The 23,757-nt window shown below is 32.3% G+C and overlaps 1 protein-coding gene and 1 long non-coding RNA gene across 2 annotated transcripts; one reads left to right on the top strand and one right to left on the bottom strand.

Annotated features, from left to right (window-relative positions):
- Positions 1–1,537: 1,537 nt before the first annotated feature.
- LOC112765377 (amino acid transporter AVT6C) lies at positions 1,538–4,428 on the top strand. Its single transcript, XM_025811277.3, has 5 exons — positions 1,538–2,000; positions 2,406–2,558; positions 2,724–2,927; positions 3,003–3,471; positions 4,043–4,428. The coding sequence occupies exons 1-5, from the start codon at positions 1,631–1,633 to the stop codon at positions 4,170–4,172; spliced, it is 1,326 nt and encodes a 441-aa protein (XP_025667062.1). The 5' UTR covers positions 1,538–1,630; the 3' UTR covers positions 4,173–4,428.
- A 15,830-nt stretch (positions 4,429–20,258) lies between these two features.
- LOC140181094 (uncharacterized) lies at positions 20,259–23,429 on the bottom strand. Its single transcript, XR_011875751.1, has 2 exons — positions 22,075–23,429; positions 20,259–20,612 (listed from the first exon to the last, which is right to left on the bottom strand). It is a non-coding gene; the product is annotated as an uncharacterized lncRNA (long non-coding RNA).
- Positions 23,430–23,757: the final 328 nt, after the last annotated feature.

Raw genomic sequence — 23,757 nt, 5'->3', positions numbered from 1 at the left:
ATTTTATACAAATATTATGATGATTATTAATTTTATTAAAATATAATTAATAAGAGAAAAAAGATAAAAAAAAATTCAAATACTGTTTTTAAATTAATTTTTTAATCTTCTAACTTTTTAATAATAAAAAATAAACAAAAATATAATTAATGATTTTTAAAATTAAAAATAAGATTTAATTTAGAACAAAAATAAAATAAAAAGAGTGCTAATATATAAAAGCAATACTACATTAATCAGCAAATATTATCATTTTTTGTTGATATTTGGTTAGTAATAATTTGCAATTTGTATTCATATTTTTCAAAAGGATAAAGTATTAAATTAGTTCCTTACGTTTGGGTAATCCTGATTTAGTCCTTTAAGGTTTAAAGTGTCCTAATTGAATAAAAAAAAATTTCATTTAACTTTAACATAGTCCCACCATAAGGTCAAAGTTAAATAATTAACGGAATGTCCTACATGACAGCAGTACAAGAACAAAATCGATAATTTAGAGAACAAGTACAAGCTCTAGATGCACAAAATCAACCATAAATGCATCAATACATTTATTTATTATTCTCCTTAGTTCTATAGAAAATATTTCATTTAAATTGTAAAAAAAATAATAAATAAATATATTATTGCATCCAGAGTTGACTTTGTGTCTCTAGAGCTTGTACTTATTTTCTATATCATCGATCTTATTCTTGTATTGCTGTCATATAGGACATTTCGTTAATTATTTAACTTTGACTTCACGTAGAATTACATTAAAGTTAAATAATTTTTTTTTTATTCAAATAAGACATGATTACACCCAAACATAAAAAACCAATTTAATATTTTATTATTTTTGAAATTTACACCTATAAATTAATAAAATTTATTTATTAAAAATAATTTATATTAATATTTATATTGATTAAATAATTATAAAAAATACTAAAAATTACTTCTCAAACTATAAAATAGAAGGGGTAGGTTGCCATCGAAATTAATTAAAGAGCACATTATACAGATTTACACTTACGCATGGAAAAACAGAATAGTGCAAGCAATGATATCTACATATAGTTGTCTAGTTTATTTAAAAAAAAATTAATATTTAATTTAAAAAATATAAAAATAAATAATTTTTAAATATTTAAAACTTATCATAAAATACAAATTCGGCCAATTCGACACCAAATAATTTACGAAAACGAAAATAGGCATGACAAACAGAAACGTTGAACGCCATCTTATAAGCCAATAGCCGAATAGTAAGAGGAAAACTGGAAAAGGGTATAACATTCACATCAACCACTTTTCCGTCCACATTCATTGCGCGTCCCCATTCACCATTCCAACCTGTCTCTCACACAATCGCATATTATACTAACCAAACAAAAAGCACCACGCAGAACCTCCTCATCGGAATTACAATCCTACCCCTCTCCCCCATAACGCCTTCACGTTTAGCACGTGCACATTCTGAGGGCATTATTGGTAATCCAAACACCCCAATCATTCATCTCACGTGCCTATAAAAACCAACACTGGTTTTGTACGTTAATAATAATAATTTCTGCAAAATAAAGCTGCTTCTGCTGCTTCCTTTCTTCTTCTCTCTTATTTCTCTTCCGGTGACATATTTTCCGTGAAAATGTCCCCGGTGGCCGGAGCACGCGTCCCACTCTTGCCAGCTACTAAGCTGGTGGCGCAAGAGGTGCCCCCGGCGACGGTATCCGGTGCCGTGTTCAACGTGGCCACGAGCGTAATTGGCGCGGGAATTATGTCAGTTCCGGCGACGATGAAGGTGCTAGGAGTAGTTCCGGCGTTCTTGATGATATTTGTAACGGCGATTCTGGCGGAGATATCGGTGGAGTTTCTGATGAGGTTCACGCATTCCGGGGAAACGACGACGTATGCCGGCGTGATGAGAGAGGCGTTTGGTTCGTTAGGAGCAGTTGCTGCACAAGTCGGTGTTATAATCACTAACCTTGGATGCTTAATTATGTACTTAATTATTATCGGTAAGCATGTTTCTTTATTTGTTTTGATTTTCTTTTCTCAAGTAATCAAATAAGCTTACTTAAATTAATTTCCTTATTAGTTGTTATGAATTCGAGGCGGAGAATATTTTAGCTAATTTAAGAAAAAAAAAATCTATAATTAGTGTGAGAATTTAGCTTCAGCAAAATTTTTTAGCTTTAGTTATTTTTTTAAAAAATACTATTTGTACACTAATTATTTTATGTATAAATATATGTTGTTTAATTCATTTTTGATATATTTTGTACTAATAACTAATTTTTGGTGAGTAATTTTAATATACATCTAATAACTTATTTTTTGTTTAAATTAAAAATATTGGGTTTTTGGTTTGTTTTATTTGAAATTATTGTCCGGGTTTAATAACGTTATTTTTGAGTGAACAGGTGATGTTGTTTCTGGGAAGCAAGGAGAAGGAGAAGTACACTTGGGAATCTTGCAGCAATGGTTTGGAATTCAATGGTGGAATTCTCGTGAATTTGCACTCCTTATTGTCTTGATTTTTGTTATGCTTCCCTTGGTCATGTTCCGTCGGGTAGGTAAATATCACAGTTGATAATGGTTAGATAATTTAATATATTTAAATAAATTATTTAACACAATAGATATTCACGTCTTAATACGTTTAAATTTATGAGACTTAGTATGGTGCATGTGCGCCATATGTGTAACATGCATGCTTATATTTTGGTTTCTTTTGGCAGAGTCGTTGAAATTCAGCTCTGCAATATCAACGTTTCTTGCTGTGGCATTTGTTGGAATATGTTCGGTTATGGCTATTATTGCTATTGTGCAAGGACACACACAAACGCCTAGATTGCTTCCTCAATTGGATCAAAATACTTCTTTCTTTGATCTCTTCACAGCTGTTCCTGTCATTGTCACAGCCTACACTTTCCATTTCAATGGTACTCATCTTTTCATTGAAAGATACTCTTGGCCATAACATTACTATTTTGCTAAGATTGATCCATGTTTTGCAGTACATCCAATTGGTTTTGAGCTTGAGAAGCCATCAGACATGACAAAAGCGGTTAGAATAGCATTGTTGCTGTGTGCCGGAATATACTTTGCAATAGGGCTATTTGGGTACCTGTTGTTTGGTGATTCAATAGAATCAGACATTCTCATAAACTTTGATCAGAATGCTACTGGTTCTGCTGTTAGTTCATTGCTTAACACTTTGGTCCGTTTGAGCTATGCTTTCCATGTGATGTTGGTGTTCCCTTTGCTCAACTTCTCATTGAGAGCCAACATTGATGAGTTCCTCTTCCCCAAGAAGCCTCTTCTTTCCACAGACAACAAGAGATTTCTTACCATTACTCTCGCTTTGTTGGTGTCTAGCTATGTTTTTGCTATAGCACTTCCAGATATTTGGTACTTCTTTCAATTTCTTGGATCAACTTCTGCTGTCTGCCTTGCCTTCATCTTCCCTGCTTCAATTGTTTTAAGGTACTTTATTACCTGCTCTAAGTGTTTTAAGTCAGAAATATAAATCAATCATATTATGTTTATAATCATTTATACAAAGAGAAACTCTTGGGGCATTAGTTTTTTCTTTTAATTTTAGCCATCATTTAATGGGACTGTTCAACAAATAAATTTTACTTATTGTAAAACAATATATATTATGAATGTTAATTTTATAAAATATATGTTAAAATAAAAAATATACATTAATATTAGTATTGTAAACAATATATATTTATATATAAATATATAATAATTAATTTGATATCTGAATTTTTATGTATATATAGTATTTTTTAATATAAATATATTGAATAAGCAATAAAACATACAAGAAAATGTTTATATTTTTCTTTTTTATTTAAAAATTAGATAACTTGGTTTAAAACAAAATGTATTATTTTTGTATCGGTCTTATTTTTCAAACATGTTTGTATTCTTAATATGTTGATCGAAAATATCTGCCAAAAAATAACCGTGACAGATTAGGGTTGTCTAACTTTTACAAACTAGGATTGTCTAATTTCTTTTTCCCTTTTTTTAACAATTACAGAGATGCTCCTGGTATAGCAACAAAGAGGGACAAAATGATAGCACTAATTATGGTTATAGTAGCTGCAGTAACAAGTGTGATTGCCATCTCCACCAACATATCCAATTATTTCGGTAGCAGTAGTTCATGAATTTAATTTTCTTCCCTCATTTGTAAAAATTAATTTTGATTAGAAAAGAGGTTGAGGTGGTGAGAGAATTATATTCTAGAATTGAGGTGCTTCTTGAGTTTGTTCTTGGATGGCATTTTTATTTGGTTGTACAAATTTCATATAGAGCCATCTATAATATATAATGGAAGAATGTAAATTATCAAGGAGACTAATATAATATGAGAGATGGAAGGTTCCAGTTGTTGTACCTTTTGATCTTTTGTTTTGTTGCAAATTTTGATTACAATATTATGCAATCCCCAAGTATAATATATATGTTCACATTCCCAATCAAAATCTAAAAGATGTGGAGTCTTATTAATTATAACATGTATTATTGTTTGACTCTTAATTAATAATTAATTAAACAGATCTTGCAGCCGTACCTCTATTGATATATCTTGTATTTTGTATTATTATCATTCTGTCCATAATTTCATGAATTATTTAATTTATAAAAATACTAGGTGTACAAGTTTTTTGATTAATCAAGTTAACATGTTAAAATTAAAAACCTTCTTACGTGTCATACTCGTTCTCTTTTTCTTCTTTAACGAACAACGAAATTACGTAGTGTTTATGAAGAAGGTTCACCTCGAATTCTTCTTCTTTCTTCTTTTTCTCTGCATCGTGCTCAACTCTTTCTTCTTCCTTTTCTTTCAATTTTTTTTCACATTGTGCTCGACACCTATTTCTCTTTCTCTGCATTTTGTTCAAAATTACGTAGTGCTTGTCTGAGTGAGTTCTTGTTAAAAACGTGAATCTTCGGTAATTATGAAAAATTGTAGTTTAGATGAACTAAATCAGTGTGAATCGGATATTTTTTCTATATCAAACATAATTGAGGAGGTACGAATAATTTTTTTTTGTATTGAATGATTTTATATTTAATGATTTTGGCAAATTAGTGTGAGTTACAAGGATATTAGCTTCTATGTTCGATATTTATGTTATTTGTATATATTTTTGTTCTTGATTTTGGTTATTTATGATGATCTTAGTTTTTGTTTGTTGAGTTGTTGTTTGAGAAATTGGTGTTCTATAATTTTAGTTTTTGTTCTATATATATGAATTTGTGTTCTATATTACTTAAAATATGTGCTATACATAAGTATTTGTATGCTGTGCCGAACCAAAACTTTTTTTTTATGTGATGATCACTGTGACTATTTTAGGATCAGTTTTTATATGCCTAAAATTGCAAATACATCAAAAGAAAAGAAAACTCTCACTAAGGTCATTTTCATAAGTCATTTTATATTTTTTGTTTATCTTATTTTTAATTCTCTAAATTTTTATCTTTTTTTAGGATTTGAATTTGATAGATCATGGATCAATAGTGGAGCAATATTCAATTCTTTATTATAGACAAAACATGATTATTCAATCAAATCGAATATAAATTTGTAAACAAAGAAAAATAAAGATATTTGTAATTTTGCTTTTTCATTATTTTAGTTAGAAATTATGATGGATTTTGATACATGTTAGAATAAAACAAAAAATGAGTCATTTGTGCTGACATAAATATTTTATGTGCCACGCTACACAATTTGTGTGCTAGGCATGACAATTTTGTGCTAGTATAACAGTTTTTGTGATCTTGACATTAAATAAAGAAAGTAAATTTATACAATGAGTTTTTGGCTTAGGATTCGATGGTTTCAGAACGTTTGGACCATTAAATGGTCCCATAATAAAACATGTTTTTTAAGTTTTTTTAATAACTGCTAAATAATTATTTTTTTAATTTTAATTACAAATTAACCCCATATATTTTATTTAATTATAAAAACTATTTTTTCTTTTATAAATTATTATTTTATGAAACAACTATTATGTTTATTAACAATAAAAAACAAAAACAATAACAAATTAGATCTTCCATTGATCGTAATAAAGCTTTTGGCCATTCCAATGGATTAAAAGTTTATATTTGATCCGTGACGTTTGTCTAGGACGGTGAAATCGCGTTTCCTTGAAAACTAATCGATTGGATTACCAAAACAATTGATTGAATTATAACTCAATAGATTGGATTACAGTTTATCACAAAACAATCGATTAAAAATTGCAAGGCAGCATGGTTTTTGCATAAATTAATCGATTAGTCATTGTATTTCAATCGATTGGACGATGAATAACACGTGAATTTTTTATAATTCAATCGATTGTTTATACGATTCCTATAAGCTTGGGGAACTTGCTAATGTTGGAATCACTTTACTTAAACGACAATCAACTCATTGGTGAGATTCCTGAATCAATCGGTAGCCTTTCTAGCCTTATAGTATGCAATGTCTCCAACAACAAGCTGGTAGGAACTGTTCCAGATACACCTGCATTTAGAAAGATGGATTTCTCAAATTTTGCCGGGAACAATGGGTTATGCCGATTAGGAACTTATCATTGTCATCCACCTGTATCTTCAACTCATTCAGCGAAAACGAGCTGGATCAGAGATGGTTCAACTAGGGAAAAGATAGTTAGCATTGTTTATGGTGTGGTCGGATTTGTTTCTCTTATTTTCATAGTAGTTATATGTTATGCCATGAGGTGCGTAGCCCTGCTTTTGTCTCGCTTGAAGGGCAAACTAGACCTCATGTCACTGATAACTATTATTTTCCGAAAGAAGGCTTTACATACCAGGATCTCTTGGAAGCCACCAGAAATTTTGCAGAATCAGCGGTTATAGGAAGAGGAGCTTGTGGCACTGTCTACAAGGCTATTATGAATGACAGCGAAATGATTGCAGTGAAAAAGCTGAATTCTCGAGGAGATGGAGCAAACGTTGACCGAAGCTTCCTTGCTGAGATTTCAACCCTTGGAAAAATCAGGCATAGGAACATTGTGAAGCTGCATGGATTGGGTAAAAAAAAAAAACAATCATTGAATTGTGAAACCTCAGGTTGTTTTGAAGCATTCAATCGATTGGAAGGTATAAACAATCGATTGAATTATAAAAAATTCACGTGTTATTCATCGTCCAATCGATTGAAATACTATGACCAATCGATTGATTTATGCAAAAACCATGCTGTCTTGCAATTTTTAATCGATTGTTTTGTGATAAACTGTAATCCAATCGATTAGTTTTTAAGAAAACACGATTTCACGGCCCTGCACGAACGTCACGGATCAAATATAAACTTTTAATCCATTGGAATGGCCAAAAGCTTTATTACGATCAATGGAAGATCTAATTCGTTATTGTTTTCGTTTTTTATTGTTAATAAACATAATAGTTGATTCATAAAATAATAATTTATAAAAGAAAAAATAGTTTTTATAATTAAATAAAATATATGGGATTAATTTATAATTAAAATTAGAAAAAGGACTATTTAGCAGTTATTAAAAGAACTTAAAAAACATGTTTTGTTATGGGACTATTTAATGGTTCAAACGTTTTGGGACCATCGAATCCTAAGCCATGAGTTTTTAACAAAATTTTCAAAAACTTTAGAATAAGCAAAAAATAAATATTTGTGTTGTTCACATTGAAACCATGAATCAATATTTTCAGCAGGCTCTATTCGTTGTTGATCCACTTGTGTCAAAGTTGCTTTTTCAGTTGACGAATGTGTAACAATCCCAAAATCGAAGGACAAATATGAGAAATCTCAATCTTTCTCCATTGCAATATTTTCAATCATCCACAACTCAGCAGTAATATCTGCTTGATTAGCTTTAGCCAAACTATACAAAAATAAAAGAATTTGGTTATACAGAAGAAATTTTGTTGCTCAACACATAAAATACAAAGTATAGCACAACAATTAGCTATTCTAGCACATAAAATTAGAAAACTCACCTCTCAGTAGCATCTGTTTGATCTTTAATTGCTAGCTCAACAGTTTTTTCCTCTTCCTCGCTCCTCAATGCGAAATGTTACATGTGAAAAGGGTGGATGTTGAGGAATATCTATAACTTGTTTTCTTTTACTAAAACATTGATTATATTAGTTTTAATCAATCTATATAAAAGTGTGTACGTAAGAGAACACGCAAGCACACAATATTTGGTTCTCAACACATAAAATACAAAGTACAGTACAACAATTAGCTATTCTAGCACACAAATAAAAAAAATCTCTCAGCAGCATCTGTCTAGTATTGAGAGATGTAGCAACAAAATGTACGCTCATTTGTGATCGCCAAGAACAGAGATGTGTTGCATTTCATGACTAAAACTATATAATAAAGCAAAGCATACAAAAAATAAAACACAACACACAAATAGTGGACCTCAGCACATAAATATTTAAACATAGCACACACACTATGAAACTCAGCACTGAAATACAGAATCAAAGCACATAAGGAAAAAGAAAAAGAAAGTAGTCCTGAAAAACAAAATGAGGAATGTAAACCCCATAAAATTAGCGAATAATTAATCAATAAATTAAAATATGAATTTATAATTTATAAAAAAATTAGAAATATGAATTTTATAATTTTAGGAGGTAGAAATAATTAAAATATAAATTTTAACACTAATTTTAAAAGTTTTGGCCTAAAATTAGGCCACAGACTAAACCGGTTAGACCGAGTCCAAGACCCAACATATATAAACTCAAATTAAGCAAATCATTCACTCAATCCCTTTCATTATGTGAATCACCCTGAACTTGAATGGGAGAGCACCAAACCCTAGCTTCCATTTTACTTCCATCTTCAAATCCTTGTAACTTTCAATCTGAAACTCCGATTGACGAGCCGTTTACGACCACACGTTCATCTCGGAGTCCTTTTTCTTTCTATCTAAACAAAGTGGTAAGAAACTTTGTGATTTGCACCCAGTTCTCTTTCCCCTTTCTGTTTTGCGTTTTTGTATGTGTATTGAGTGATTTTGACGATTTTGGTGGTTTAGGTGCAATCTAAGATTGGATAATTATTGGATTTTAGCCCAATCATCAAATGATAAGGTAAGAAAATTCTAAACACTTGTGGATTATTCAATTTTGTGTGTCCTAGTGCTAATTTAGTTAATTGTATGAATTAGATTGAATTTATGTTAAATTGGAGTTTGAATCAGTAAATTGGAGCTCTTGGAACAAATCCTTGGTGGCTGAAATTATTGGAGTTGATTGGGAATCTTGAAACTTGAATTTTAGTAGTGGAACTTGTGAGCTTACCTTGTGGGGTTGTCTTGGGTTATACGAGAAAATCAGTCAAGGTATGGTTTTAGTTTCTCGTATTTAAATAATGTCTTGTGAAAACTTAGGCTAGGTGACCTAGGATAAGTTGGATTATAAATTTTGGAGATTGATTGGTAGATTAGTTGACATGGTATGTTGAATTGAAAATGCATGATAGATTCAATGATTTTATGATATGAATATAGTTGATGTGGTAAGAGGATTAATGAATGATGACTTTGATGGTGGTAAATGAGAATGTTGGTTGTGGATATGTGAAGGTTAATGATTTTGATGTTATGATTGAAAATGTTGGAAGGAAGTGTATGCAAAATTGAGGTATCATTAATTATAGTAGGATGTGGAGATTATGGTGTTGTAGATGGTATGTTGTGGTGCTATTTATATGAGTGGAATGTTGGTATAGAGTTTGATTTTTGGTGAAAATAGAGGTTTATGAACTTTTGTGAAAATTAGATTTTTGGCCAAACTTCGGCGAGTTATAACTCGGCTTCTGGATCCCCAAATTCTTTCAAACTTATTTCATATAAAGATGGGGTCTGAGAAGTTTATGTCATTCGAAGAACGGATGAAAAATGTTTTAAAATGAGAAAATTATGCGCGTCGGAAGTTTGGTATATAAAACTAAAATTCTGCAGACTTAACTATTTTTGACCAACCTAGAATGCATGCGTACGCAAACCCCTCCATACGCGGCTGTGCGTTTCTGTTTGGCATGCATGTGCTGCGTACGCGGCATGGGCAAAAAAGAACCCTCACGTACGCGGAGATGTGGCTTCATATGCGGACGTTCAATTCTGTCCAGTGTACCTGCGTACGCGGACGAGGGAATGCGTACGCATGATGGAAAAAATTGCATTCCCGCGTACGCGTGACATGGTTCACGTACGCGGAGCCCTATTTTTTAGTAAATAAACTTTTGCATTTTAAAACCCAATTTTGAACCTCTATTTTCACTCTTTTAACCCTAGATCTCAGTAGTATGCCTAGTAATGAGATGAAACTAGGAAGATGTGGTAACTTGGAGATGAAGAAAGCTTGAGAAGTATATATATATATATATATATATATATATATATATAAACTGATTAAAGAAATGAATAAATATTTCATCTGAGCACTCTTTCTTGAAAGTGCGACCCCAAGAGATGGTGGAAGGTGAGGATCCCCTTCCTTGTTCCTCCTGGTATTGTAAAATCGCCCCCAGTGAGATGGTGGGAGGTTAGGATCCCCTCCTTTGTTCTTCCTAGGCATATGAGAACGTACCTCCTGGGTAGACGCAAGGTTGTGGTTTCGCCCCCACTTACTCCAGGTTGGTTAGTATAGAGGCTCCCTATAAGGTCCCATATCGGTTGGGGAGGAGAACGAAGCATGCCTTATAAGGGTGTCGATACCTCTACCTAGCATGATGCGTTTTGACGAGTGAGTGTGAGGGGCTTCGGCTATCATCCCTATCGTCAAAGGCAAAACCGTGAGGCCTTATGTGCCAAAGCGGACAATATCTTGATAGCGGGTGGTCTGAGCTGTTACACTCCTCGGATAGATGCAAGGGTGTGGTTCACCCCATTTGCTCCAGGTTATGATTATTATGTATAAAAGTGCAGATACATGATGTATATGTGATGTTATGGCCATAAGGAATGATTATGAATGAATATGAAAGTTTAAGTGGCTTATGCACTTATTTTATCTGAGATACGAGTTTTTCTGGGTAAAGTACCATGGTTTGCCACCACGTTTTCCAGGTTGAGACTCGATACTCTGTTGACCCTACGACGTAAGGGTGACTGGGCACTTATAAATTCCCAGAAAGGATACCCCCATTGAGCAATTTTATATATATGAGAAAAAGCTATGCATAGACTCTTGGATGCGCGTCGGAGGACAGTCCAGGGTTTAGCAGCCGGACTTGTCGGGTTTGCTTGATAACCAACAGATAAGACTCATCAGCCATAGGACAGGCATACATCATATGTATATTATTTGAATTGCTTGCTTGTGCATTAATTGGGAATGCCTAAGTGATTTTAATATGCTATTTGTTATACTTGCTATCTATTACTTGTATTCTACCTGTGTTTGTCATTGTCTATTTGTTTGTCAATGTGATTTTACCGGAGTTGGAGAAACGGAGGAAAGGCGGAGAGATTAAGGATTTTAGTTCGATTTTGGTTAAGTTAGAACCTTAGAGGACCACTTGTTTATGGTTTCTATTTTAGTTCTCTAAGTTTTATAATATCTAAGTGTCGGCGTTTTAGGATTTTCTCTGGCTTTTCCAAGACCTTATATCTTATGTACGTGGCACATTTACCATGCTGAGAACCCCCGATTCTCATTCCATACGGATATTTGTGTTTTTCAGATGCAGGTTGAGAGGTATCTCGTTAGGCGTCTGGAGTTCTCTGCAGCGAAGTGGGCTTTTGGGATTTCACTTTTGTTCTATTTTGTTGTATCTATATGTATAGACTCTCCTTATGTATATATGTTTTACTTTTGCACCTCCTAGAGATTTATGGAGAACTAGGGTGTCTTTTATGCATTTTGGGTTATGGATTTTCTATATGTATATATATGAATATTTCTCTGGCCAGCCTTAGCTTCGCAGGTTGAGTTGGAGCTTGTTTATTTTGTACCTTGATCGATCTTCTACTCTTACTTCTATATATATATATATATATATATATATATATATATATATATATATATATATATATATATATATATATATATGTATGTGTGCCTTAGCTTTCTTCGTACGCAAGTTATGTTATTCCTTAACGTTGCACTTTTAATTTTGTGATTTTGCTTTACCTATTCTTCAAGACTCCTCGTATATTATATTCTTCCAATTATTATTCGTATATATATTTTATTTTAGAGGTCGTAATACCACACCACATCTGTTTTATGACTTAAGTGTAAAGTTCTGTGTGGTAGAGTGTTACAAGAAAGAATCAAATTTATTATACTTTAAATAGTCATCAGTTTCTTTTCTTCTTAAGGTTCTTTCGAGTTTTTGTGCTTTGATTTTAAAAGATTTTAAAATTTGAAGATAAAGATGAAACGGTTTTGAAATGAGAGTAGAAAAAAGGGTTTTGAAATGAGAGTGGAAGAAGAACAAAATGCGCGTACTTTAAATTAGCGTTAATGTGTAATGCATGGGCACGAGTTTTTTTTTTAGTGTTTTTAGTTGTTGCTGGATCAACTAATTGAGTTTGGTTATCAACAAATTTTGTACATGTAGCAGTACTGTTTAATTTATTCGTCTTTTGTCCTTTCTTAAATTTTCTTTGAGAAGATTGCTCAAATCCTCAAATAAAATCTATTTAGATCACTAATCGATTTAGTCTTTTTTTTTTTCTTCTTTTTTTTTTTTGGTCAAGGTAATCGATTTAGTCTAAAATAGTAAAATGAACACAACTTGATATCATGTGTGGCGCTGGTTAGCCCATGTATCCATTTCACTATAATTATATGCATCATATTCAACATTATAATAATATTAATAGTGATGCTGGATGCGGCTAGTTTTGCTTGCCGTTGGATTTGACTTTCACAGTTTTCCAGCACCTCCATGCACTATCATATTCATATTTTTAATATTGATTGAGGACAAAAATAAAAAATTAATGTTAAGAGTTCAACATGATTTAATTATATTTATTCTGAATATAAAAATATCAAAATTCAATAAAATATAGAGAAATTAGAAATAATCATCTTTATAATATCATTGTCTGTCTCATTGTATAATTAAGAAAAGAAAAATCTTAGGAACCAATCATTTTTAGCTAATAAAATAGTCAATAATTTACAATAAAAAAATTTAATGTTAACAATTGAACTTGAAGCAAAAACAGATTGCACGAAGATTAATTCATGCATTGATACAGAAATTATACCCAAAAAAAAATAGAATAGAATTTCATTCATTGAGTTAGAATATTGTTCACTCTCTTGAACTGAAATACAACATTATTTATACACAGAGAATATAAGTAGTACTAGTACAGTAGGTACCAATTCAGGGAAATAAAGACAAAAAAAAAGAACATAATTGAGGATTAGTTTAATTTTATAACTAACTTTTTATTTTATACTCATTCATAGCCTCTTTTAAACTTAACAGTGGGTTGAAGAACCACTTTAAATTTGTCTCTGAACTTGTGGAATAGAGGTGCTGAAAGTGGTTTAGTGAAAACGCCCCCAATTATTTGATCTACGAAGGGTATATGAAGAACATAAGACTTTTTTTTATTCACTATTTTTCTGAGGCAGTTCAGGTCAATCTCCATATAGTTGCACCTCGTACGGAGTATTGGATTGGCATCCAATAAACACGCGCTTTGATTATCACAGTATATTATTGGTGCAACTAGTTGCTGAACTCTAAGTTCCTTTAAGAGTTGCTGAATGGATATCAATTCGAACTAAGCTGCTGCAATACTCCTGTATTCTGCTTCAGTACTACTGCGGCTAACCTTGGTTTGTTTATTGCTTCTCCATGATACAAGATTGCTTCCTAAGTATACACAATAGCCAGTGATCGGTTTCCTATCTTCCAAATCCCCTGCCCAATCTGAATCTGTAAAAGCAAATAATCTAAAATTGGTACATTTCTGAAATCGAATGCCTATCGATACTGTACCTGTCACATATCTTAGGATTCGTTTCACAGCCTTCCAATGCTCAATTGTAGGTGAATGCATGTAGTGAGATACTTTGTTGACTGAGAAGCAAGGCCTGTTCTAAAAATAGTCAAGTATTGCAGGGATCCTACAATTTCTCTATACTGGGTTGGATTTTGAAAATGATCAGCACCACTGGATGTGAGCTTAAGGATAGAAACCATTGGGGTCGGGATCGAATTTGCAGCTTCCATCTTCGCCTTTTGGAGTAGGCCTCTAGCATACCGTTGTTGAGAGACTATAATAGAACCATCTATAGCCTGAGAACGGCTTAAAGGTGTACTTACATTCTCTTGAGGAGTTTTCGAACTAGAGCCCTCTATACGCCTGAGTGGCTGTCTCTGACGGGCCTGTTCTTCCCTATGAGCCAACTCATTCTTCATCCTTTCTTTTTCAAAGATTGTCGCTGCTTCAGCATCAAAAACAGCATTGCACCGCGGACACAGAGATACGTCCCGATCTTTGATCTTCTGTTGAACTAAGAAGTCCAGCAAACCGTCCCCTGTTCTAGGGTATACCGATCTGACCTGTGACTCAAAATCATCGAGAGCCACATCAAAATCGTAGGACATGCCTACCGTGTTCACTCCAAAGCAAGGTTCAACATAACTGGCATCAACTTCGAAAGGATCTACATCAACCTTCATTTCTTTCTTGCCATCATCGAATTTCAACCGTCCCTCCATTATTGCCTCTTGAATTAAGTCCCTGAAATGGACACAACTATTAGTCGAATGACTTATTGCTTGATGAAACTTACAATAAGGCTTTCCTTTTAAATCTTTCACAGAAAGCAAAGTTCTACCCTCATGTAAAATTAACTGTTTATCTTTAAGCAACACATCAAAAATCTGATCAAATTTTGAAATATCAAAACTATATTTTTTCCCACTTTTTAGTTTTGAATCATTCGACTTTTCATTATTTGGCAATTTCTTCAACAAAGAACAAACATAAGGAGGGCCTTTCTTAAGTTCGGCCAAATCGATTTCTGTTTCGAAATCGAATTCTTCTTCTGAAGACTCCATTGTTACATAGGCAACTTTTTTCTTTCGAGTAAAAGGTTTACTCTTTGATCTTTGTTCACTCCTGTATTTCTCTTTTTCTCTTTTCATAAGTTCGGTCTGTCGAACCTTTTCAGCCAGATGGGCCAAATCGGGAATATGCACATTAAGCAATTTTCTACGCATATAAAATCCCAATCCCATAATTGCTATTTTTACTATCTCATTCTCAGGTAATGACACATAGCATCTACTTCTAGTGTTTTTGAAACGTATCAAATAATCATCAATGGTCTAACTCCATGTTGTAATCAAATTTGATCTAAGATTCGAAAACCAAGTAAATGTATTCTTTGTCAATGATGAAGGAAAAAATTTTATTTTTAAATTTTCATCATTAGCTAGATTCCCGATTTCGACCAAATAACGAGTAACATGTTCAGTAGTCGATTCTCCAACTTCACCAGCAAATTTTGTGGTTATTTTTGGGATTTTCACCCCTCTTGGCACTTCAGCCATTTGAACCACTTGGGAAAAAGCGGATACGAAATATGGTTGATTCATAAAACCAACATTTAGCCCAACCCGATTTAACACTTCTTCTATAATTCTAGTAACTTGATAGCGATCACCATGCAATCCGGCTAGATAATCATCAGCATTTTAACCTCAAGGAACCACGTGAGGATTTTCTCGATTCGGAATATGGTTTTTATTTTGAAAAATATTTTCCATTCCTTCGTTATTTCCCCTGGCATTATGCCTCTCACCTTCATCATAATCAACAATTCGAGCAATTCTTTCAACTTGTCTAGCAAGACGCTCAAATCTTGATTCATGATCAGCCATCATGGGATTCAAAATTGTAGTCATTTACTGAGTCAATAAATTAACCAAGTCATGGTGACACTCCTCCACTTGTTGCCGATATACTGCCATCGAATTCGCAGCATTGGAAGTGGAGCCCACATGATAATCACGAGAATACTCAGAATGTTGTGGATTTTCAACATTATTTGCTCTATTTACATTCCCAAAACGGACAGGCAGCATAAAACCACCCACCGGTGGAGTGTAACCAAGAACAAGACCATAAGGGGGCCAACCAGCAGTTAATGGAGGTTGATATGGTGGCACAAGACCACGTGGACGAGTATTACGTCCAACATTTCCAGTTTGAATAGTCGTAACGACTATACTTTCAGTTCCAATTGCACGTTCCGAACGTGAAGACACATTGGCTTGTTGCATGGAAATCGGTATGCTATCATTGGTGGATGACCCACCATTCACATTTGATAATTCATTAGCCATGTGAATAATCTTCCCACTTCGTAATCGCATACACCAACAATTACTGAAAAAGGATTTATTTGACACACTTCGATTTAAAACTGTCCCATTGGGCGTGCCAATTTGTTTTGTTGATTTTTAGCAAATCGATGGTGGTTCGATATCTAATGATCTGGGAGCGAAACCTACTCCTCTGTGCAAGTACCAATTTTCTAGAAGTGCATCAAAAGCGTCTTTGATTAGACCAAATTTGAAAATAAAAATATACTAAATTTGTAAATTAATAATTAAGACTTAAAAATTGAAGTTTCGAAAAACAAATAGATAACAAATAGAAAGGTTTGCAGTGAAATTAAAGGAAAACAACAAAATGCCTTCGATTCGATCCAAAGACTTCAACATAAAAGACTTAAAGGCGGAAGGATAAATTGATTAAAGAAAGTAAAGAACACTTGATAAGTAAAATTAATTGAAATGCTAAGCTTACAGGAAAAATGAAATGAAAGAAAGAAGAAGATGGAAGGAACCCTACAGAAAATGTAACTCGATTGCAAACTCAGGGATTCGCTGGGACGTGAGAGTGCCAGAGTCTCTTTTCTGAGTAAAAGTTCCAACCCTTATTCACTAAGATTTCCTAGTATTTATAGGCTAATCTTACATAACTACTCATTAATTTACAATTAATTATAATTAAGGGTAAAGTATTAAATTAGTCCCCTATGTTTGGGCGTATTTCTGTTTTGGTCCTTAAGGTTTAAAGTGTTCTATTTGAATCCAAAAAAGTTTCATTTAGCATCAATTTAGTCCACAATGATGTCAAAGTTAAATAATTAACGGAATGTCCTACATAATAACAGCACAAGAACAAAATCGATAATCTAGAGAACAGGTACAAGTTCTAGAGGCACAAAATCAACCGTGGATGTATTAATACATTTATTTATTATTTTTTTATAATATAAATAAAATATTTTCTATAGAACTAAAGAAAATAATAAATAAATGTATTGATGTATCAACGGTTGATTTTGTGCTTCTAGAGCTTGTACTTGTTCTCCAGATTATCGATTTTGTTCTTATACTATTGTTATATAGGACATTTCGTTAATTATTTAATTTTGACCTCACTGTGGGACTAAATTGATGGTAAATGAAACTTTTTTGGATTCAAATAGAACACTTTAAACCTTAAGGACCAAAATAGAAATACGCCCAAACATAGAGGACCAAGTTAATACTTTACCCTATAATTAAATATGGCATTTCAAATTTTGAAGCGCAGTCTCTCTTGGTAACCGTTCCCGCCTCATGATTGTAGATATTCTTCATGATCTCCTCGTGCAATAAAAGCCATTAACTTCCCACTTTCACAACTAATCGACCAGCTCTTTTGAAGGCCTTACTCAATTCTTCGAATCGAATCTCCTACTCGATTTGGCTTACTCGATCAACAAAACAATCGAAATCCACATCAGCACCAATTACCTCCAACTTCAGACTTACAAGCGTACCTTCTCGAGAAACCATACTCAACTCATTTCGATTCAACTCACTGTTATCGAAAATAATTTTTTTATCAACATATTGTTTAAGAAATTTTTGGTGTTTTTGTACTGATAAGTTCTGCATAATTCAAAACTCTTCCTCTTCCTCCTCCTCATCTTCTGTTGCTTCTTCTTTTTTTCATCATCATCACCATCTTCTTCTTCTTCTTCTTCTTCTTCTTCTTCTTCTTCTTCTTCTTCTTCTTCTTCTTCTTCTTCTTCTTCTTCTTCTTCTTTTCTTATTCATCTTTTCCTTCTTATTTTACCTTCTCAAGTTTCTTCTTGTTTTACTCTCTTAACAAGAATAAAAACAAAAAAAAATCAAACAAAAAAGAAGAAAAAATACATAATGCTACAAAATTACTTGGAGGAGGATAAACTTACATTCATTCAACTAAAAGAAAGAAAGAAGAAAAAAATAAGAAGAAAAAAGTTGTAGCATTAAAGGAAATATTTTTTTGTATTTGTAACAAATTTCAGTGTAAAACTAAGATATTTATGTGTATTGTTTAAGAATTTTCGGTGTTTTTGTACTGATAAGTTCTGCATAATTCAAAACTCTTCCTCTTCCTCCTCCTCCTGCTCATCTTCTGCTGCTGCTTCTTTTTTTTTTATCATCACCATCTTCTTCTTCTTATTATTTTTATTCATCTTTTTCTTCTTGTTTTACCTTCTCAAGTTTCTTCTTGTTTTACTCTCTTAAAAAGAATAAAAACAAAAAAATCAAACAAAGAAGAAGAATAAACACATAATGCTACAAAATTATTTGGAAGAGTATGAACTTACATTCATTCAACTAAAAGAAAGAAAAAAATAAGGAAAAAAAGAAGAAGAAAAAATACAGCATTAAAAGAAATATTTTTGTGTATTTGCAGCAAATTTCGGTGTAAAACTAAGATATTTATGTGTTTTATTTAAGAATTTTTGGTGTTTTTGTATTGATAAGTTCTGCATCATTTAAAACACCTCCTCATCTTCTGCTGCTTTTTCTTCTTCTTCTTATTTCATTTTCTCATAATTCTTTTCAAATTTAGTTTCGAAACTTCCTTCACTTTCTGCGACAATTTTGAGATATTTTTTTTAGAGATTTTGATCCTTGTTTGAATTTTGAGTATTGCGATTTTGATTGGGGGAGAAAAATTGTTTGTCATTCGCGCTATTCAAGAGTTGGGAAAGTACGTATTTACACGCAATCTAAACTGAGAATTATTTTTGTTGAATTTGCAAAAACTTGTATAGTTGTATATCAAAAAACTTATATGTGTAGCAGACTTGTATTAAAAAAAATGCATCCCTTATTTATTTATGTACCCGATAGTCAACTAACAACTAAGCAAATAAAATACATATTTAATAATTCAATTATTTCATCTCATTTCATTAGTACAACCATAATAAAACACTAACATGAGATTATCAAAATAATAAATAGTTCATAAATGTGAAGTTGTTGTGATCAAGGTAGACAGAATCGCCAACTAACTTGCTAAATCGAACGATTTTGCAACTCTGACTCTTCTTTCCGTTCCGATTCTAGTCTTCATCTTGGACGACAACCATTCGTGCAGAATCGCCGAGTAAAGACACAGATTCGGTAGAATTGCGGTTCTGCCGTCGTGCAACGTCTAGCGAAGCAAGCTGAGGAAAGAGTATGGTTTCTTAGCCAATTAGTGGTGAAGAGGGATGAAATTCTAGGTATTGCGCCGTTTTTGCCCCTCTTTGGTTCTCTAAATCTGAGTTGTGGGTCTTTTTGGATTCTCTCTTAATCTCTCCTCTCTCAACGAAGCTTGTTGCTCGTTGCCATTGACGCTGCTCCAATGAGCGCCTCTTTCTCTTTGGTTCCACTAAGCCTTGCCGGTTCCTGATGTGCTGGTGCTACCATCTAGTTGTTCTATTTCTATTTTTATTTTTCTCAACTATGCGTGCCTCTAGATTTTTCTTGTGTTACTGTTCTTATGTTGTAAAAATCTATTATAGTAAATTTTTATTTTGTTGATATATTTATATTTATTTTCACTTACTATTTAATAAAGCATATTACACATACTTGTTAAATTTTTTTTATAAATATTTTAAATTTACGAGTTATATTTACGTTTCGTATTACAATTCTATGAATTACGATTCTACACTAATCTTTCGAGTCGAGATAAAAACTACGAATTTACTACCTTGATCGTGATTAATAGATAGTGACAATAAAAAAGGATTTGTATAGCATAGCTGCTGTCGAGATTGCTCTCTTTTCTAACTCTCGTCTCCCTTTTGTACACTTTTTACAGGTGCGTAAGATGTATCGAAAAAACCTAAAATTAATCATAAGATATAAGCAACTCAATCTATTATTTAGATTATTTTTCTATTCGTTTAATATTGATGATAATTAATTATATTTAAGAGTACATAAGAAATACATAAAGAGTACATAAAATTAACCACAAAATATTTAAAATTAAAAATAATCTAGATAACAAAATAAAAAACAACTAAATCAAAAACTAACATATTTTCGATAAAAGAGAATGATTATTATTATTATTATTATTATCATTATACCTCTTGTCTTTCCCTTATAGATTCTGTATTCGTGCCAAGCCTTGAGCTCATATTTAAAACCAAGCCGCGATAAATGTGCCATCCGCGATAAAAGTTTTACACTCCTTTCTCCTACATGCTCAGATTTACCTTTGCTTCGCATGCAGCAACTAATGCATGTTACATGCAAGAAACTGAAAGCCACATAAAATTAAAACAGACAATTAGTTACATGATTGTTCTATCTTAAACTTAATCAAACTTTTTTTTAATTCTTATGGTCACTGTTTCTGTTTAATCAAATCCAGGACGAAATAAATTATAATGCATGGATTATAATAAAATAAAGTAGTATCAAATGAGCATCAATGTTAAACTATAATTAATTTTTTGTTGTTAATTTTATGTACTCTTTATGTACTCTAACTATAATTAATTACTATCAATATTAAACTAATAAAAAAATAATCTAAATAACAAGTTTACCCTATCTCTTCTTTCGGTATTTTGTTTTGGACATCTACATCTTATCATATGAAATTTTGAATCAAGGTCAAAAATGGATTGGCATAATAAAGAGTTTTAAACCATATAATAAAACAGAAATTGAACTTGCAAGAAACCAAAAACCTAATTAATCAAGGAAGGAATCAAAGCAGATGAATTCCTCCTCATATAGTTGAATAAGTTTATACCATATAGATATTTGTTAAACCTTAAATTAATCATCATTTGTCTCAAAGGTTTTGAAAACCGGATTCATCATCGAACTGGTCTAATTACTAATTTACTATTTTATTAGTTTATTAGTTTAACCGAAATTTAACTAGAAAAATTATTTTATAATAAAATAATAAATAAATTATAAATAAACACTTTAAAACATAAATATAATCTAATATAAACTTTAAAATGTCTAAACAGGGTATAGTCTGATATACCAATTATTGAAATCAAAGAACTATAGACTATGGTACAAAAAAATATATTAAGTATTCATTAAAAAAAATACTAATAATAGTTTTGATTTATGTCTTTAATTTTTTTTTATTATTATTGTTATCTATAGTACAAAAAAATATATTTTTGGTATTTATAATAGGTGGATACTCCTATAATGACATCTTTACATGAAGATAATATTATGGGCCATTAGATGAGTTGATATGCTTACTAAATATATTTGATTAATCATCTAAGGGTTTATAATGTCATCTTCATATAAAGATGCATCATGTGAGTATTTCTTCTATAATATCTATTTATCAAACGAGCATCAATGATTCCAGTGAGTAGATTCTAAAAGCCTATGATTAAGAAAATGACTTTGACTGACAGGGTATAGTCTAATATACCAATCAAAGAAATATGGACTAAATTAAAGGTCTATCAGAAACAGGAATAAACATCTTATCAAAGAAATATATATTCCATTTTTAGCTTTGCCGTTGAGAATAACTTGTCGAGAATCTTGGTCATGGACAATACAATTATAAGACCAGAATTCAAAATAAACCTGATTGTCTAAAGCAAATTGAAAGACACTTAATAAATTTTGTGTAATATGAGAAACATGAAGTAATTTGTTCAAAAGAAACATGGTTTTTCTATTTTTGTCACAAAGAATAGATTGTCCATAAGTAAGAATTTCCATACCTTGGCCATTACCTACAAATAATTGATCTGAATCTGGAGTTGAAGAAGTTGAATGCAATAAATTGAAGGAATCTGGTGTCACATGGTGGCTTGCTCCCGAATCTAGATACCATACCGATTCTGGATTGAGATTAGGGTTGGAGAAGTAGGCGCGGGATTGATGAAATTGAGATGATGGAGGCGGTGGTTGAGTGTTAGAGTAAGGATACACAGGCTGTGGTGAAGGGGAACTAGTGCCATAGGCTTGAAAATTAGGGTCAAGTCTATGAAAACAGGTTTGAACCACATGACCCAGGCAACCACAAAGCTGGCATTGAGGTCGATTGCCTTGATTAGAAGAACGACCTCCTCTGCCAAACCTGTCGCCTCTTCTGCGTCGAGACCAGGAGCCCCTATCCGATGGAAAGGTAAGCTGGGATTGTGTTTGTGTTAGGTTAGCCATGGGGATGCCACCGTGGGGTTTTTTTTGTATCTTTCCAACATGTCATCATAGGCTTTGAGAAAGGATTCAATTTCAGGAACTTTATAGGTGGATAGTTTTGACAGTACAGAGGTGTTGAACACTGTATACTCCTCGGACAAACCATCAAGAATTGTTGAGATATGATCGTCTTGTTAAATCTGATATCCAATCAATTGCAGAGAACCAACCAAGTCTTGGATTTGGGAAAGATAATCTTGGATGGAGCTAGTTTTTCTTACACATTTCAATTGAGCTTTCAAGCTTTGAATTCTGGTAGCTGACGTTTCAAAAATAGTCATTGAGTGTATTCTAAATCTCATGAAATTGATGACAATGAAAAATCTTGTTTTTGAATGGTTTGGTAACGGATGCAAGGATCCAGGTTGATAGAGTGAGATCATCAAGTCTCCATTATTTGAAGGCTTCAGTTTCAGTTTTTGTCTTCTTGGCAGCATCTTCTTCATATTGTTGTGAAATTTTTGCTTAGTAAAGGTGATCTTTAGGACTTAAGCTCTGAATTGTAAGCAACACCTGATATCTCTACGTATTGTAATTGTTGTTGTCCAGCTTATTAAAAACTGAAGAGAGATGGATTTCTTTGTGGATGATTCGGACAGGGTGATTGATATGATTGAATCCAAGAAAGGGGAAAAAATTTTCACGAAAGGAATGATAGACAAGGGAGAAGAAAGAGGAAAGAAAAGGAAGAGAACAATTAAAGAAAAGAGAAAAAGAAAGGTGGGATCTTCAAGCTCTGGATATCTTGTTAACAACTGAACTTGAAGCAAGAACAGATTACATGAAGATTAGTTCATGCCTTGATGCAGAAACTATACCTAGAGAGAAAATGGAACAGAACTTCATTCATTAAGTTAGAATATTGTTCACACTCTCGGATTGAAATACAACACCATTTATATACAGAGGATATAAGTACTATTAGTGCAGTAGGTACTAATTCAAAAAAATAGAAACAGAAAAAAAAAACAGAATTGAAGGTTAGTTTAATTTTATAACTAACTTTCTATTTTATACTCACTCATATTCAAAGTTAGAAATAATAAAAATATCTAAAATTCAAATAAAAAATTTAGAATTTAGTGGTTATAATTTTGGATTCAGAATTTCACATCCAGGGTTTGGTATTTATGGTTTAGTGTTTAAAAGTTAGAGTTTATTATTTAAGGTTTAGGGTTTAATGTTTAGAATTTAAGATTTAA

The sequence above is a fragment of the Arachis hypogaea genome, chromosome 17 (genome assembly GCF_003086295.3).
Source record: "Arachis hypogaea cultivar Tifrunner chromosome 17, arahy.Tifrunner.gnm2.J5K5, whole genome shotgun sequence".
Lineage (NCBI taxonomy): Eukaryota > Viridiplantae > Streptophyta > Magnoliopsida > Fabales > Fabaceae > Arachis > Arachis hypogaea.
Note: the sequence above shows the minus strand (reverse complement) of the source record. Positions and strands in the feature narration are given on the sequence as shown.

Excerpts from the sequence above, each read along its gene's own strand:
- LOC112765377 (XM_025811277.3), top strand. The coding sequence starts at position 1,631 with ATGTCCCCGGTGGCCGGAGCACGCGTCCCACTCTTGCCAGCTACTAAG. Across the intron at positions 2,928-3,002 it reads CTACACTTTCCATTTCAATG|TACATCCAATTGGTTTTGAG; the intron begins GTACTCATCTTT and ends CATGTTTTGCAG. Across the intron at positions 3,472-4,042 it reads CCTGCTTCAATTGTTTTAAG|AGATGCTCCTGGTATAGCAA; the intron begins GTACTTTATTAC and ends TAACAATTACAG.